Source organism: Talaromyces marneffei, chromosome 4 (assembly GCF_009556855.1).
Source record: "Talaromyces marneffei chromosome 4, complete sequence".
Lineage (NCBI taxonomy): Eukaryota > Fungi > Ascomycota > Eurotiomycetes > Eurotiales > Trichocomaceae > Talaromyces > Talaromyces marneffei.
Genome location: NC_072351.1, coordinates 144,734 through 160,949, shown reverse-complemented (window position 1 = coordinate 160,949; position 16,216 = coordinate 144,734). Strand labels below are relative to the sequence as shown.

At 47.3% G+C, this 16,216-nt stretch overlaps 5 protein-coding genes across 5 annotated transcripts; 2 read left to right on the top strand and 3 right to left on the bottom strand.

The window, feature by feature from the left end:
- Nucleotides 1-379: 379 nt before the first annotated feature.
- On the bottom strand, nt 380-7,489 carry EYB26_005116 (uncharacterized protein; the record flags this gene model as incomplete). The annotated part of the gene is made up of 6 exons (XM_054264406.1): nt 380-1,204; nt 1,270-1,590; nt 1,656-4,313; nt 4,389-6,113; nt 6,176-6,704; nt 6,756-7,489. 6 exons carry the CDS (start codon nt 7,487-7,489, stop codon nt 380-382), a joined length of 6,792 nt encoding a protein of 2,263 aa, XP_054120381.1.
- Nucleotides 7,490-8,829: 1,340 nt separating this feature from the next.
- EYB26_005115 (uncharacterized protein) lies at nt 8,830-9,835 on the top strand (the record flags this gene model as incomplete). Its single annotated transcript, XM_054264405.1, has 5 exons — nt 8,830-8,871; nt 8,925-8,943; nt 9,003-9,086; nt 9,164-9,595; nt 9,675-9,835. 5 exons carry the CDS (start codon nt 8,830-8,832, stop codon nt 9,833-9,835), a joined length of 738 nt encoding a protein of 245 aa, XP_054120380.1.
- A 732-nt stretch (nt 9,836-10,567) lies between these two features.
- On the bottom strand, nt 10,568-11,915 carry EYB26_005114 (uncharacterized protein; the record flags this gene model as incomplete). The annotated part of the gene is made up of 3 exons (XM_054264404.1): nt 10,568-10,968; nt 11,044-11,202; nt 11,303-11,915. The coding sequence occupies 3 exons, from the start codon at nt 11,913-11,915 to the stop codon at nt 10,568-10,570; spliced, it is 1,173 nt and encodes a 390-aa protein (XP_054120379.1).
- Nucleotides 11,916-12,436: 521 nt separating this feature from the next.
- On the bottom strand, nt 12,437-13,985 carry EYB26_005113 (uncharacterized protein; the record flags this gene model as incomplete). The annotated part of the gene is made up of 3 exons (XM_054264403.1): nt 12,437-12,521; nt 12,609-13,448; nt 13,603-13,985. The coding sequence occupies 3 exons, from the start codon at nt 13,983-13,985 to the stop codon at nt 12,437-12,439; spliced, it is 1,308 nt and encodes a 435-aa protein (XP_054120378.1).
- A 604-nt stretch (nt 13,986-14,589) lies between these two features.
- On the top strand, nt 14,590-16,190 carry EYB26_005112 (uncharacterized protein; the record flags this gene model as incomplete). Its single annotated transcript, XM_054264402.1, has 3 exons — nt 14,590-14,766; nt 14,831-14,912; nt 14,968-16,190. The coding sequence occupies 3 exons, from the start codon at nt 14,590-14,592 to the stop codon at nt 16,188-16,190; spliced, it is 1,482 nt and encodes a 493-aa protein (XP_054120377.1).
- Between the last annotated feature and the right edge of the window lie 26 nt (nt 16,191-16,216).

Genomic DNA, 16,216 nt, shown 5'->3' with positions numbered 1-16,216 from the left:
TATTGATAATCTATAGCTTGAGCAGACTACACAAATGGGAGAGAAAGTAGAAAAGAAACACATCCGCCTTGCATGAATCACCACGAAGGAGGGAGTATAATGAGTTATCAATCCAGGAGAATCCAATAACACATGTGTTCAAATGAGGCATGCATGTTCAATTTGAGTGATGACTGCGTAGCACTGAAGGTTGAATCTGTATGCTGAGTCTGGAAATCGAGCTTGTCAAGTTATACCAGATCGGATGGGTATATACTGCATATCCTATTCGGTCACTATATACAGTGTGCAATCTAGAGCCTCAACGACAGAAAGCAACTATCTAACTGGAAAAAAGGGGGAAGAGGAAACAAAATAAACAAAAAGAAAGGTGGATGTATCAATTAGGTACAGAAAGTTTGGATTTTGCCAGTATCAACTCGGAAAGTTTGGTCAATGACTCGCTGGACAGCAGCTCGAGAACTTGCACATTCGCGTCCACTTCTCGGGCAATCCAGTTACGGATTTCGATAGCCACCAGAGAATCAAGGCCCAACGAGGAAACTCGAGTTGAAATGTCCATGTCCTCAGGAGCCATGCTCAGGACTATTGCTAATTTTGCTGCGAGGGCTTCGTAGCAAATATGGATGGCGTCTGCTCTAGTAGGGGCAGATTGAACGGCTACGCGCAATGGCAGCTCTTTGCCATCTTTCTGCGATTCGTTCATGGTTGATTCAATCCTCTCACGGATGTTGGAAAATTTGGAGTCGTGAAGCCAGAAACTATCCAAAGAATCTGTTGCTTCTAAGCCTGTAACGAATTGGCTTTGAGTGGATTTGTTCAGGTCGCTAGTTATGGCCAATGCGAGAAGTGCCAGAACTTCAGACTCGTTGATTGTAGCACCTCCAATATTCTTCACGACTTCTTGCTGCCTTGAGGGATCGCTGTCGGCTAAGTAACCAACTTCTGTAACTGCGGCAAGGTCGATCGACTTTCCAGGAAGACCCTGAGATTGCCGGTACTGCATGAACCCATCGAGAAATACATTAGCCGCTGAGTACGCAGCTTGCCCTCGATTACCGACGACTCCAGCTATGGATGATAAGGTAATGAAAAAGTCAAGAGGTGATTGCGCCAGAGAGTGGTGCAAATTCCAGGCACCTTCGACTTTGCAAGCAGAAACCGATTGGAAATCTTCAAGCGTCATATTCTCAAACAATATGTCCTACAACCAACCCATTAGCCTTGCCTTTTAAAAATGGGCGAAATAATTCAAATGGAAAGACTTACTCGAAGAACCATAGCCCCATGTACAACGCCACGCACCGGAGGGAGATGCGTAAGCTCCCCATTCAGGAGTCCTTCAACATCAGCCCTGGAGCTGACATCACAAGCTTTGACCAGGACCTGCGTTCCTTCAGATGCCAGCTCGCGGATCAAAGCTTCCAGCTTATCATTCACGAAACCCGATCGTGAGACAAGTACGATGTTCCGAGCTCCTTTGGTGGACATCCATTTGGCCATGCTTCTACCCAAACCACCTGTTCCGCCAGTGATGAGGTATGTGGCGTTCTTTTGCAAAAGGTTAACAGAAGTTTTGAGGGATACAGCCTGTGGAACTATAGTTAGTTATTTCAGTCTTGAGAGAGATATTACAGTTCGGAAAAAGAAAATACCTTGACTTGATCGTGAGCATTAGGAACAACAACTGATTTGCCCATGTTCTTTCCGGTCTGTAGAGCTCTTAATCCTGCCTCCACTTCCGAAATGGCGTACTTTGTAATGGGGTATATTGGCTTGATGGTATTTTCACCCAAGAGCCGGCAAACATCGTTCAGCAGCCTCTTCATCAACTTGGGTCGAAACTTAGCAACCTTAGTCAGGTCCACGGAAGCAAAAGTAACATTATGCTCAAACTTCAGCATTTCCAATCGACTGTTCTTGGTTATGTCGGCCTTTCCGATTTCAATGAATCTTCCAAACGGCGCAAGACAGTCCCAACTTTCTCGCAAAAGGTCGCCGGCAAGAGAGTTCAAGACAACATCGACACCTTCGTTACCGGTGGCCCTTCGGACCGCTGGACCAAACGAATTATCACGACTATACAGAATGCGATCCTCGGGTATGTTGTAGCGCTGAATGAGAAATGACCTTTTATCATGACTGCCAACCGTCACATAGATATCAGCTCCCACCATTTGAGCTAGCTGTATGGCTGCTTGTCCAACACCTCCAGCACCAGCATGGATCAATACGCGCTCACCAGCGGAGAGACGGCCCAAATCAAAAAGGCCGTAGTATGCCGTGCAAAAGACAATAGGAATAGTAGCTGCCTCTTCGATCGTCATGGATTCTGGAATTGTCGCCACACTGGTACAAAGGCATCGTGCATACGTTGAATATGCTCCTTCTGGCATGGCCATGACCCGTTGTCCAGGAAGTACATCTACAACATTCTTGCCAACCGATGTAACTATTCCGCTGCACTCAACCCCAATATATGGTTGATTAAGCTGACCCATGGACACCACAACGTCTTTGAAATTGATACCGGTTGCTTGGACTTCAATTTCTACAGAATCATCTCCCAACTCAGCCACATCATCATCGGCAAAATAGATTGTATCCAGGGATCCAGGCTGAGCAATCTTCAACCTAAAGCGTCGACCCGACTGATGGAAAGGCTGCACGGATAGACACATCTCGCTGTTTTCGTTGTGAACGAATGCGTTTGACGGAATATCCTCCACCGCCTGCAAGACGAGGAGCTGTGACTCGGTCGATTTGAACTCAGATTCCTTACAAGGCTCAACACCGTCTGTGGGCCATATGGCCTCAATAGCCGTGGAGATAGTATGGGACGCAATGATAGGATCTTCATTATGAAGACCAAGAGTTACAATCTTGGCCATGGTCTCGGAACGGACACTTCTTGTCATCCCAACGGTCATCTGGGCATCTGGTGAGTTATTCTGGTAGACCCAGAGAACTTTTGTTGCAGTAAGGAGAACCCTGCGGATGGCCTCAAACTCCGTAGCAGTTGCATCTCTCAAGGAAGTGTCAGGAGATTGAAGGATGATGACATGACAGTCGGTACATTGCGTTTCCAGTTCCGTCAGCAACAAGGTTTCGGATGGTGTTTGACACAGATCCTTAGCAACCTCGGTCGCGATAGGACCTATTTCGTGTTGGCGCGTGAATCGCACGATGACAACACGTTCGTTTTGAATCGCCTGTTTAGTGGAAGTGTCTTTGGTTCTGTCGTGATTGGAAGAGAATCCATTCGTCTGATGGTGCCCGTTCACACCCTGAGTCAAACTATGGCTTGATCCATTGACGCCATTTTGGTCGTTCTGGACGTCGGACTGGAAATGTCCGTTTTTAAGTTCATGTGTTTTGCCGTTGGACAACGCAGTAGGCTGTGCATGTCCGTTGGAGGCACAGCCCTGTTTCACCCACGGCCACCACTCGAGCTTGTAGCATAGTTTGCGCATGTCGCCTCCAGGGTCTATTCCTGCATCGCGGATTGGGGTCATCACAAGGCCATCCAACATGATCAGAGTATCCGCGGCGCTGTTCTGGGCAATTGCAAAGAGATCAAAGTGAGTTGGCTCGGGCGAAGGCATGTTGGGGCTTCCAGTCCCAAAAGCTCTCACATGCTGGCCGGGAGTTAATGAGATGTCGGAACTGATGATCGCGTGCTTAATAAGGGTGGGCATGTAAAGTGTCTCCAATGTCATTCGACCGTGACCAAGAATGGGCCAGACGAGATGCAGTAAGCCATCGAGGAAAGCTGGATGAACAAAAAGAGGCGATTGAAAGTTCTTTGGCATCAAACTGGTCGTATCGCGGATGTAAAGATGGGCATGGCTGTGATTCGAGTCGGCATAGCAATTCTCTAAACCCTTGAATGTCGGCCCATAGTCGGCTCCAAGATCGGTAAGAACTTGATAAAGACGGCCTTCCGGCACATGATTTGTTGAACACGAGAGAATTTTCGACTTTTGGTTCTGTATATGGCTTCTGTTTTTCAGACCAGACCCGAAAACCCCAGAAGCATCACCATAAAAGGAATTCCGAACTCCGACAAGACCATGGCAATGCTTAATCCAACCTCTTTGAGAGCTCCAAGAATGAATCTTGAATTCATCCCAGACATCTGACGCACCACGGGTACCTTCATCATAAGGTCGCAATGAAATCGTTGTTTCTACATCTATATCATCATTGAGGACTAATGCAGACTCGACAACAACTTCACGAAACTCGAATGCAGCGAATGTTATGTTTCGCTGATGAGCGCGGCGAGCGGCTGCCTCCAGTGCCATCGCAAGCTTTTAGGTACTTGTCAGTAACTGGACAAAGAAAATTCATAAATCAACAAAAGGGGAAACAACGTTGATACTTACATATCCAGAAAGCGGGTAAACAACCATGCCCTGCATTTTGTGATCCCTGAGCCAAGGCATGTCATCCAATCGCATAATGTTTCTCCACGTGGGCTCCATATCGTTCGAGTAGTTTGCCATAACACCAAGCACATCATTTCTCTGACCGTCTCGCATTTGATGTTTCTTTACAATTCTAGGCTCATGCCAGTAACGTGTGTGGTGCTGCCAAGGATAGCGAGGCAGGTCTGTCAGAAAACTATGATTCTGAGCCCCTGTCCGTGGAAAGTTGATAGCATATGGATCTAAATTTGCACCCCGAACATAGGCTGCAGCAGCAGTATTCATGAGTGTTTCCACGGAATTTTCCTTGCGAACAATTGTGGGCGCATAGGCAATCCTCGCAGGGGTCAGGCCCAAATTCTTTAATATATCACCGATTGGACCTTTCAAAGCTGCATGAGGACCAACTTCTATGAGTAGATTTGGATACCCACCATCTTGTTTACACATCTGTTCTAGAGCATCTGGAAAGAGGACAGGAGAAGTAAGATTTTGAATCCAGTAGGCGGCATTGAGAGCCGATGGCTCTGCGACGCGACCCAAGACAGAAGAGAAGAAGATCACGTCGTTCTGCAATGCAGAATTGGGTTGTATATGTTCAATAGAAGTAAAATATGCTTCAGATATCTTTTTCATGTGGTCTGAATGATAGGCAACATCTATTTTCAAGCGTCGATTGAATATTTGTCTTGTCTGAAGGATACTCTCCAGTTCCTCGATCGCGGGGATATCGCCAGATACGGTGACACTTGCAGGACTGTTGACGCAGGCAACTGTCGCATAGCCTGCATGAAGCATTTTGAGCATTGGGCGAACGGTTCTGGCCCCAGCACCAACTGCTATCATGCCACCTCGGAGAGAAGGATGGGTTTCCTTAAGTAGTCGGGTCATTTGGCCTCGATAGTATGATAAGGCCATTGTTGCCTGCAAGTCATATGCACCAGCAGCAAAGGATGCAGCAATCTCGCCTGAGCTGTGACCAACCACGTAGTTTGGACGAATACCCCAGGAGTCAAGTAGTATCACCAAAGCAATTTGAATAGCTGTACAACCTGGCTGGCTCAGCTCTGGAGTGTCGATCTGAGAGTTGGCAAGATCTTTTTTAATCTCTTCTTCTAATGACCATTCGGCGTGCAGTTGCCGTAAACAGTCATCTGCCTGCCGAATCGCTGCTTTGAAGATCGGATATTCATTCATAAGAGTGCAACCCATCTGAGCCCACTGCGCCCCTTGTCCCGTAAAGACATAGGCTACCTTGGGGTCTCCTAGTACCTTGGATGCATTGACTTTCAGTTGAGCCAAGCGGATACCCAAGTCATCCAATGAGCTAGCTGGGAGAGCGACTCGGTATGAAAGGTGGGATAATTTGCTGCCCACGGTAAAGGCAAAATTTCCGAATAATAGCTTTTCAAAAACCTCGGGCCTTTGCTCAAAGTATATGCCAAAATCCTTGATCCTTTGTTGTAAGGATTCTTTATCATTTGCTGATATGAATATTAGCTTATGCTTGGGGTCATTATACATGTGCAAATTGTCGTCGGCATCGGTGGAAGTGGCGTCTGGCAAGTTCAACGTCAATGGCGCTTTCTCAAGCACGACGTGGGCGTTGGTGCCTCCGAAACCGTAATTCGAAACACTGATAAACTTCTTGCCCCGTGGCCAAGGCCTGGTCGATGTGACAACCTGCACTCGATTATTAAGTATTATGACTTCTTCTTGATACTTGAACGCCATGAGAAACTAACCTTCATGTTCCACTCGGTCAGCGGAATATTGACGTTTGCCTTTTTGAAATCGGCATTGGGCAACAAGAGGTCATGATCCAGCATCATAGCTGCTTTTATCAGTGAAACTACTCCACTGGCACCTTCCAGATGGCCTACGTTCGATTTCACCGAGCCAATATACAGGGGATTTTTTGGCGACCTTCCATGTCCGAGAGCAGCATGTACAGCTGTAGCTTCGATGGGATCTCCAACTTTTGTTCCGGTGCCATGCATCTCCACGAAACCGCAATCCTCTGGTTCAATATGGGCCTCATTGTAGACGCGGCGAATCAGCTCCTCTTGCGCGCGCCCGTTTGGCGATGTGATACCCTGTGTTCGCCCATCCTGGCTCACTCCGGAGTTTACGATAACGGCTCGAATTGGATCTTTGTCTCTGATGGCATCGTCAAGAGGCTTCAGCAGCACTACAGCCGCGCCTTCTCCTCTCGCGAATCCAGATGTGGCGCGATTGTCAAAAGCGTACGTCTTACCTTCATCATTGAACAACCTATTGTTCTAAATTAGCGACATAGTTGCAACGATTTTGTGGTGAACATACTGTGACATTGACATGGAGACAAACAGGTCCGGTACAATGTTCAGCCTACACCCAGCAACCAGTGCCTCTGTGGATTCACCACTTCGTAAGCTCTGGACAGCAGCATGAAGTGCAACCAATGAGGAGGAACAAGCAGTATCAACGGTAAAACTAGGACCACGGAAATCGAAATAGTAAGATATTCGGTTGGACTGCAGTGATGGCGCACAGCCCGTCGCTTGGTACATCGGAATTGTCTCGACATCGCGCACATTGTGTAATTCATAATCCGCAAGGTTACCGCCTACAAAGACGCCAACGTTTCTCCCCGACAGTGACTCCTTGGGTATTCCAGCACTCTCAATGGCCTCATATGAACATTCGAGTAGTAATCGTTGTTGGGGGTCCATGGAGGTTGCCTCCTGGGCGGTTATGTTGAAGAACGGCGCATCGAAGTGAGAGATGTCATCTTTCAGGAAGTAGCCACCTCCTGGGTTGAATGACCCGACTTTAGAGGGATTGGGGTGGTGGAACGCCTCAGACGCGAAGCGATCCTTTGGAATGGGAGACCAGCCGCTGCGTTTTCGTGTGCAAAGCTCCCACAGGTCTGTAGGAGATGATACCGCACCAGGCAGACGACAGGCGTATCCGATGATGGCTATGCGCGGCCTGTTGTTTTCGTGGCAGCAGCTTACATCGTGATTCAGTGTTGTAGAGGCTGCATGTGTATCTGCAATGTCCGAAAACCCGTTCATGGCTCAAGAACCCCGGGGAGTGATTATTGTGAGCAGATAGAAGACCATAAGCAAAGAATGTAATGAATAGGAAGAAAAGAGCAACAAGCTATATCCAAAGCGTTCCTCGTATGCCTTTTCCCCTCTATCAGAGCTTGGCTTTTAGTTCAGTAGTGACTGCGTATGCTTGCCACGGTTTATATCACTCCTTGTATTTTGTCGATCTTGCGCGTCATAGAGTGCTAGATGACTAGCGTTATCATCTTTTTGGGTGGATGGTTTGAAATCCCCTGAGAGGACGCAAGGGGCTGACCCCCAGCTCATGATGATTCGGCCAAAGCATAATTTCTATTATATTTACTATTATTTGGCGTTTGCCTCTCTTGTAGGAGCGCGCTTGATGGCCTTGGGACTGGCAATCGCGACGCGGTCAAGGCATGTCAACCCACCACCGCTAGTTTCAAGCATTCGCCATCCAAACCAGGCCATGTCATGAGGCATTTTGTGAATCCGGCGGTCGACTCGACTATCAGGTTCCGGACTAGTGTTGTACGTCCAGTTTGCGTTAGCATCGCCCACTGATCCGCTGAGAGTTGCTGGTAAGCCGGTCGATCGGTGGGAGGTGGCCAGAGTACCAGTCCTACAATGTTTTGGAAGCAAAGAGTGTGTACAGAGAGCATGTAGTGTAGTTTGCAGTTGTAGCCGGCGGGCGTCCAATGGGTAGCCAAGGAGCCAAGGCACAAAATGGGGCGCTCTTTCCCATGTTAGCGCCGGCGGTGGGGTGGGTCTTGCCCCGGCAGGGATTGCTTTGTTTGTCCGTGCTCTTTTCCCTTTGCTCTTTCCTTCGTACTCCACCTGCACCTTCCTTGAGTGAGTTCCTTCCAAGTTCGCACTGGTGGGTGGGCTGGCGCCTTCCCTTCGATGTGTGGACTGCACTAGTCTAGCCTAAGGCCCCCACTACCTGATTAGTGCCTGAATTAGCCTTTCCGGTGCCCGGATTGATCATCCCTACGCCAGGCATGCTCATCCTTCGATCTCCCTGGATTATATCTACTATGTAATTAGTACAGGTCCACAAAGCAAAGCAACTGCTTAAGGCCAGTTTGCATCAACGTGTACCCTCACATGCCGTCGAGGATATTTCTGCCCGCAACCCTAAGCGTATTGTTTGTTGGCGCATGGGTGAAAGTCGCGACTGACTACTAAACATATAGTGAAACGAACACTGATGAAACGCTTTGCAAAATATTATGGTTGAATGAATCGTTGATCTTACCTGCTGGGCCCGATTCTAGTTGACATTCCTTCATCAATTGCAGTCCCTGGGAAGCAAGCGCTCCAATACCAAGGTAATCAGCATCATGCAGTTTCTATGCCTACACGGCGCAATAGGTAACGTTGATGTGAGTGCGATGCCAGCCATACAAATCGAAAATATTAGGGCTGACCTCTACAGAACATCAGTATTCAATTAGGTGCGCCGTCAAATCACCCTGCTGCTGGGAGTACACCAGGCCTAATAGAAGATTTATAGAACCTCTACGGAAGGAACTGGAAAGTGACCAAGCCGCCACTTTTCACTTCATCAATGCCCCAGTGACCGTAGACCCTCCTGAGGGTAAGCCATTCTATGCCAAACAACATTCCAGCGATGACTATGTCACAGCTCAGATACACTAACGATATGCGACTCAGGGTTCACCGAATACTTTGGCCCTGGACCTCATTATCGGTGGATGGACGACGAAGGGGCTGGAGAAGAGTCCATGATCAATCGTATACGGCGGTTACCAAGCGGACAAAATCCTGAAGATGTCATGCGAAGCCTAGCCACTTCCGACAAGGCTTGGAGAAACCGGGAGACGGTCATGCAGTATCTTTACGATACTTTAGAGGAGCATCCCGAGGTTGAAGGAATAGTAGGGTACAGCGAGGGATCCGCAATGGCGGCTACACTGATTTTGGACGAGGTGCATAGGTTGCACAAAGAGGGCCGGCCCAGAAGGATCAAGTGTGCAATATTTTTCACAGGCTGGCCCCCAGTCTCGCCAGACAATGAATTAGTTCTTTCGGACGAGAGTGAGATCATACTCGATGTCCCCACATTGCACATCGTTGGCGCGAATGGTGAGTGCATTGGGTCTGATTACATGGGAATACAACGTCTCAATGATCCAAAAACCTCGTACTAATAGGACGAACGCAGATCCTTATCGCTACGGAGCCTTGGCGCTATACAATGTCTGTGACGCGGATACCGCCAACATGTTTGATACGGGGAAGGGCCATACAATCCCTCGTACAGGAAAAGTGATATCCGAGCTTGGTGATGCCGTCAGAGAGCTTATCTCAAGTGCTGAAGAATAAATGTGTCTCTAGCACCTCGAAACTACTACGTAATAACTGGCTAGACATAGGACCAAAGAACGGGCTAACCTATTTAGCTATCAACAGAGAAAAGTCATGAACCATCGATATTGTTTAGCATCTGCGGAAATTTTTCATAGCTCTTTGTGAAATGCGATAAGTGCATCATCTACGCTCATGTCTTGACTCGCAGGTGGATGTTGTCTCGTATCTCATGCCCTAGATAGCGCTCGGTACAATCCGCTTTCTGTGCAATATCAAGATATGTACTTGTAGTACTTCGGAGCTCGTACCTGTCCAAACCATCCATGGTTCATTAAGCGCCGCCCCACTCGGGTTATATGTTTCCGATTGGCCAACAGGATGCAAGATAAGTCCTCTCAGAGTAGAGTTTTGTCCAGTCGACGCCATTAGATCGGTGCTAAACTAGATCCATGGATATGTTGCTGATCAGCCCCATCTACTGTATCAGTGGAGGGGTGTTCCAAGATTAGGAAATATTCATTTGGGACACGGGCACTTGTATATGTAGGTACATATACAACATCGTGTTGATAAAGGAAAGCCTTTATCAGATATATAAATGCTAACTAACACTTCTAGATGTAAATTGTCATGATTGGTCCTTTGCATTCTCAACATTGAAAATTAGTAGATAATAACGTGCCTAGTTTCCCCAGAATCAACACGGACCACTGTTTACATAAAGATTTGGTAAGGACATTTAATATGTTAAGATTGTGCGGGAAAAGACTCCAGCCATCTGGAAATTTGTCTTGCTCTCTTTGCTGCATCTTCCAACGCAACATAACCTTCTTTCTTACCTTCCGCAAGACTTACCAGACACACCTGCATTGACCGTGACGGTATAGGGACACCTAGCTGAGCCTCCGACCAAGACCATTCAATCTGTTCTACCTTGTCAGTGTCAAAATGATGCACCGAAATGGTAACCGGCGATTCATATGCATTGGCGCCCAAAGCGATTCCCGATGGAGAATTCAGTCGAATCGTTCCTTTCTCGCAATTCAATGTCCACACAAGTGAGGACTCGCCCGGATAAGGTTGGCCCCTCGCAAAATAGGCCACTAGGCTTGCGTTCTGAGCGATATAGTTGGACTCTGGGAGCGTACCTACAAGGTGACGTGATGGGTTATTACACCGATCCATAGTAGTGTTGACTATTTTCCATATAAAATGACACTTACCGTGCAAGCTTAATAAGTCAGGAACATCTGAACGAACTCTGTCTATGATGTTTCCAGTCGCCGGATCTCTGAGGCCAACTTCTGGACGCTGGAGCCCCAAATGCACATGATCGGTTCCGGGCATGACATCGCCCACAACAGATTGAACGTAATCGATCACTAGTTAGATGCCGGTATAATTAGTAAAGGTCGAACCCCGGTAAGCGTTACCTTCTATCTTTCTAGTTGTTATATGCAGGAAACGAAAACAAAAACCTACCATGGCCGAATCCAATGGTAATAGCATTACCTCCAATTTCCCTTCGAGTAAAATATTCCAGTCCACTAATTAAGTTCTGTCTATCCTTCGTTCCTCCGAAAGATCTCACTTCGGTACTCAGCAGTTTCCCAAGTCTTCCAGACTGAAGGACTTCCTTGATTTTGACGACCGGGGGAGAGAATCGACCCTGAAGGCCAACAGCCACCACTTGAGATTTATTTCCATTGGCCTGATAAGCTGCTACCAACTCTTCGATATTTGCAATGCTACTCGCAATTGGCCATTCGATGAATACGGATTTCTCTGCCTTAATGCTAGGAAGAATAGTTTCGTAATGCTTGTCGACCCGTGTGATGCATAGAACAAGCTCAACATCAGGATCGGCAGCAAGATCCGCGGGATTGCCATAAGCCTTTACCGCTGAAGGATCAAGATGATATTGTTGAATTGCGGATTTTGCAGCGTCCACGCTGCTGTTGCAGAGGGCGGTGATTTGGAAAAGATCCTTGTAGCGGCCACTTACAAGGACTGGCAAATGTGCAGCCGCCGCCCATGACGTGACGGTGGACGATAGGCCTATGATTGCTGTGCGAACGGGACGTGAGGACAACATCTATTCCTACAAGATGTCCGGTCCGAGAGATCAAAAGGCCCTTTCTTGTATCTTCTGGTCACTATGGTGTATCTATTAGGTTGATTTAATATTTTCTACGGTAGGGATATTGATTATCTTTAAACGAATCGTGTCTGCTTTCACAAGTCACGTAATATTCGGACTTGATGACGATGAAAACCGATTAGTAATGTTGGCGCCAAAAAGTCTCCGAGCGCGGCGCCGAAATGAAGACCATGATGACAAATGGAAAAGAGGCTTGAACGAATATCGTTACAATTGGCCTCAAAGAGAAAGAACTACATAATATTTTATGGTTTCTCTTATGTCCAAACTTAGTCCATTATCCTGGAGCACCACGTCGATTCTGCCTGTTGCATAACCCTAACTCGATTTATTAAACGCAACACGCTCAGGCAGGCTCTCATTACCTAGTACCTGTAGCTAGATACTTCTAATAGAATATCTGTATATTCAGTGTGTTTGGCATCCGCAAGCAATGATATTTAACAATCCGCTTCCTACCCGCTCGATTGATGGCTTTGCTCCTCAAGGTATCGATCATACTGCAATACAGCCTTCAATAAGGTGTGTGCGCCAATGTCACTGATAGTTATAGAATGCTAGCATCAGTTATGCTCTCAAAACCAACAGAAAAAGAAAGGGCAAAGAGACAAGTAAAACCAAACTTACCAATCCTCCTCGGTTGTAAATTCCGCTGGGTTGTGACTGATTCCCTTCTTGGAAGGCACAAAAATCATAGCAGTTGGTACCACATGCGCAGTTTCAGCACTATCATGTCCTGCATAGCTGATCATATCCATAACCAAAGATTCATCAACGGTGGCACATGCCGCATCGCGTACGCATCGACGAGCCACTTGATCGAAACGTATGTTTTTCTTGCACCATGTTCGGTCCATAGATACCTCAATCCCAGGAACTTCTTCTTCCTGTTGTTTCAATAATGTGCGCAATTCGGATTCGATAAGATCTAGTGTATCATCACTCCAATGGCGGAGGTCCAAAGTGCAGAATGCCCCTCCGGGCACGGTATTGATACTGTTTGTCTTGGTCCGCATAACGCCCACGGTTCCAAATGCATCGTGTTTCTTTGCCAGCTCCTCGACTTTCACAGCAAATTTAGCCAAGACGACGAGTGCGTCAGCTCGGTCGGCCATACGTGTCGCTCCAGCGTGTGCTTCCTTTCCCCTGCAATTGATCGAGTACCAACGCATGCCCTGTACCCCTTCCACGACACCAACTTTCTTTCGCGTTCTTTCTAGTAGTGGTCCCTGTTCGATGTGCAGTTCGAAATGAGCAGACAAAGGGTTGTGAGAATGTGAACACTGAGTTTTGCCCAGATACTGTATCCGTTCTAGTTCTGTAGCCATGTTAATCGACTCGGGAGAATCGGCAGATTGTGATATCGACTGCAATTCTATCGGTACCAATGCATGACATTCCGATAGCTTTTCCGTCCCCGACCAGACTCCAGAACCCGAACACATTTTCGGGAATCGAGATCCCTCCCTATTACGCAGGTATACATATCAGCATTTTCCGCAAAAAGAGTCGTGTATAAAATTAGCAAGACTCCTGATTCATCAGTCTACTGAATACTGATTTGAAGGCATTCTCTATGTTTCACAGTAAATTGCAAAGAACAAGGGATCATCGGACATACTCATTTGTCCAATCTATGGCTGCTATAGGAGCATACGTTTTGATATTATACTCCTTAATGACTCGCAACACTTGTAAAGCCGCAATCACACCAAGAATGCCATCAAAGCGCCCCCCTGCGGGCTGCGAATCAAGGTGGCTACCCATTCCGATCGGTTGAATTGAATTGTTTTCGCCAGGAAGAATGGCAAATATGTTTCCCATCTCATCAACCTTCACGTCACAACCAAGAGATTTGGTTTCTTGGACGAACCAATCTCTTACTTGGCGGTCACTGTTTGTCAGCGACTCACGGCACAATCCCACTTCTCCTCCATCGTTCAATAGTCCCCATTGTGACGTATACTGAATTAAATCCCAGACTCGGGGCTGCGCAAGAGCCATTTCAATGGGTATCAGTACACGTAGGTATCGATCGGTTCTTGCAAGTTTTATCTCAATTCATTGTTTTGAGGTTCCAATGTCGCAGATGATTGATGCTCTTTGAAATATATAGTTATCTTATTCAGTAGTAAATCCTAGCAGCAACCGAGGTCATCGATACTACCCTCTTGCCACCATCAGGTTCAGGACCAGACTCAGACTGCGGCGATAATATCATTGAACGAACAAGCAGAATAGTATGTATACACTTATAAACAAACAGCCAGCCTCCAGACCTTGAGAAATGGCCCCGCGATCAAAATAAATGCTAGATCGAATTGGGTTAATTGGCGGCGACGGAATGGAAACACGCGGACTATCCGCACCAATGGGAGCGGAACTACTTATCGCCCGCCGGCCATGCTTATCGGCGATCGGGCGATAGGAAGATCAACAATGCCTTAGGGTCAAAATTAATGCCTGAGGGACAGAGAAGATAAGCAGTTGATCTCCAGTAACTTATTACGGTCTGCTTCCTTTCTATTATCCGTTGACGTTCATTGCTAAGAGCTTCTCCTCCGTTTGTTCTCCACTATCGGACTAGTTCAAGCGCATCATAACCAACATGTTCGACTCAGCGTTCGATTGTGTGGTTCTGGATGGCATGGTCGTAACCGCTGCCGACGTCGGCCGGTACGATATTGCTATCAAAGATGGGAAGATAGCATTGCTGGCACCTGCGAGATCATTGGAAACGTTGAAAGCTACTAGAGTAATTGACGCACAAGGCGCATATGTCATGGTACGAGATAGAATAATCCCAAGAGCTGATTGTTAACGACACCGTTCACTAACACTTTGACTAGCCTGGTGGTGTAGATGCTCACGTGCACTTATCCGAACCTCAGCTTTTTGGCAAAGGCAGGCCGGCAGATGATTTTAGTTCAGGTGAAGCTTGTCGATCTTGATAACATGTACTGGTAAACTGAGTCTTTTCCCACAGGAAGCCGGTCTGCTGTCGCCGGTGGTACAACTACCATTATTGCCTTTGCATCTCAAGATAGGTCAGATCCATCTGTTCTAAACGCATTGAACGAAGCTCAGCAAAAGGCACAAGATGCTTCGTATTGCGATTATTCTCTTCATCTATTGATTTCCAATCCAACTCAACAAGCTCTAGAGGAGTTTGCAGTCCTTCGCGAACGCGGAGTTTCTTCGATCAAGATTTATATGACTTACGAGGTACTCCAGCTGCGAGATAATCAGATATTAGACATCTTACTGCAAGCGCGCAAAGATTTGATCACTACAATGATTCATGCTGAAAATGGGGATATGCTCACGTGGATGACCGAACAGTTGGAGCGTCGACGATTGCTGGCTCCCAAATACCATGCTACGTCGCGTCCGCAGATTTTAGAAAGTGAAGCCACAAACAGAGCCATTGCTTTGAGTCAATTAGTAGAGACTCCCATTCTAATTGTGCACGTGTCGTCGCCGCTGGCAGCAAACAGCATCCGGGCGGCGCAAACAAGCGGCCTTCCTGTTTTTGCCGAGACATGTCCGCAATACCTTTTCTTGACACGCAAAGGTTTGGATCAACCGGGTTTTGAGGGGGCTAAATGCGTTTGTTCTCCCCCACCGCGGGACGGTGAGGCAGATCTGGAGAGTATCTGGAAGGGCATTGAGAATGGAACTTTTACCATCCTCTCCTCAGACCATTGTCCCTTTATTTATGATGACAATATTGATGGCAAGAAATCAGCAATTTCGGAAGATGCACCTCTAGGGCGCTTTCGATACATTCCAAATGGCTGTCCCGGCGTTGAAACCCGCCTGGCCTTGGTCTTGAGTGCCGACCGACTGTCACCTCAAAAGTTTGTCGAGGTCACAAGCACCAATCCCGCTAAACTGTACGGTCTGTACCCGCAGAAAGGGGCGCTACTCCCCGGACTTTCAGACGCTGATCTCACCATCTGGTATCCGCCATCTTCTCTGGAGCCGTTTCCTGTCACAAATTCTGCCTTGCACCATAACGTCGATTATACACCATACGAAGGACAAACCGTTTCACAATGGCCTCGTTATACACTAGTTCGTGGTGACGTGGTTTGGGATCGCGATAATGGGGGCATCGTGGGACGCAAAGGGTATGGGCAATTCGTAAAACGGGGGCCTAGCGCCTTTTGTCGTGAGCAGCCAGAGTGGAATGTCGAGAAATTTTAAATTCTACCTAGGTAGATAATCCTGGA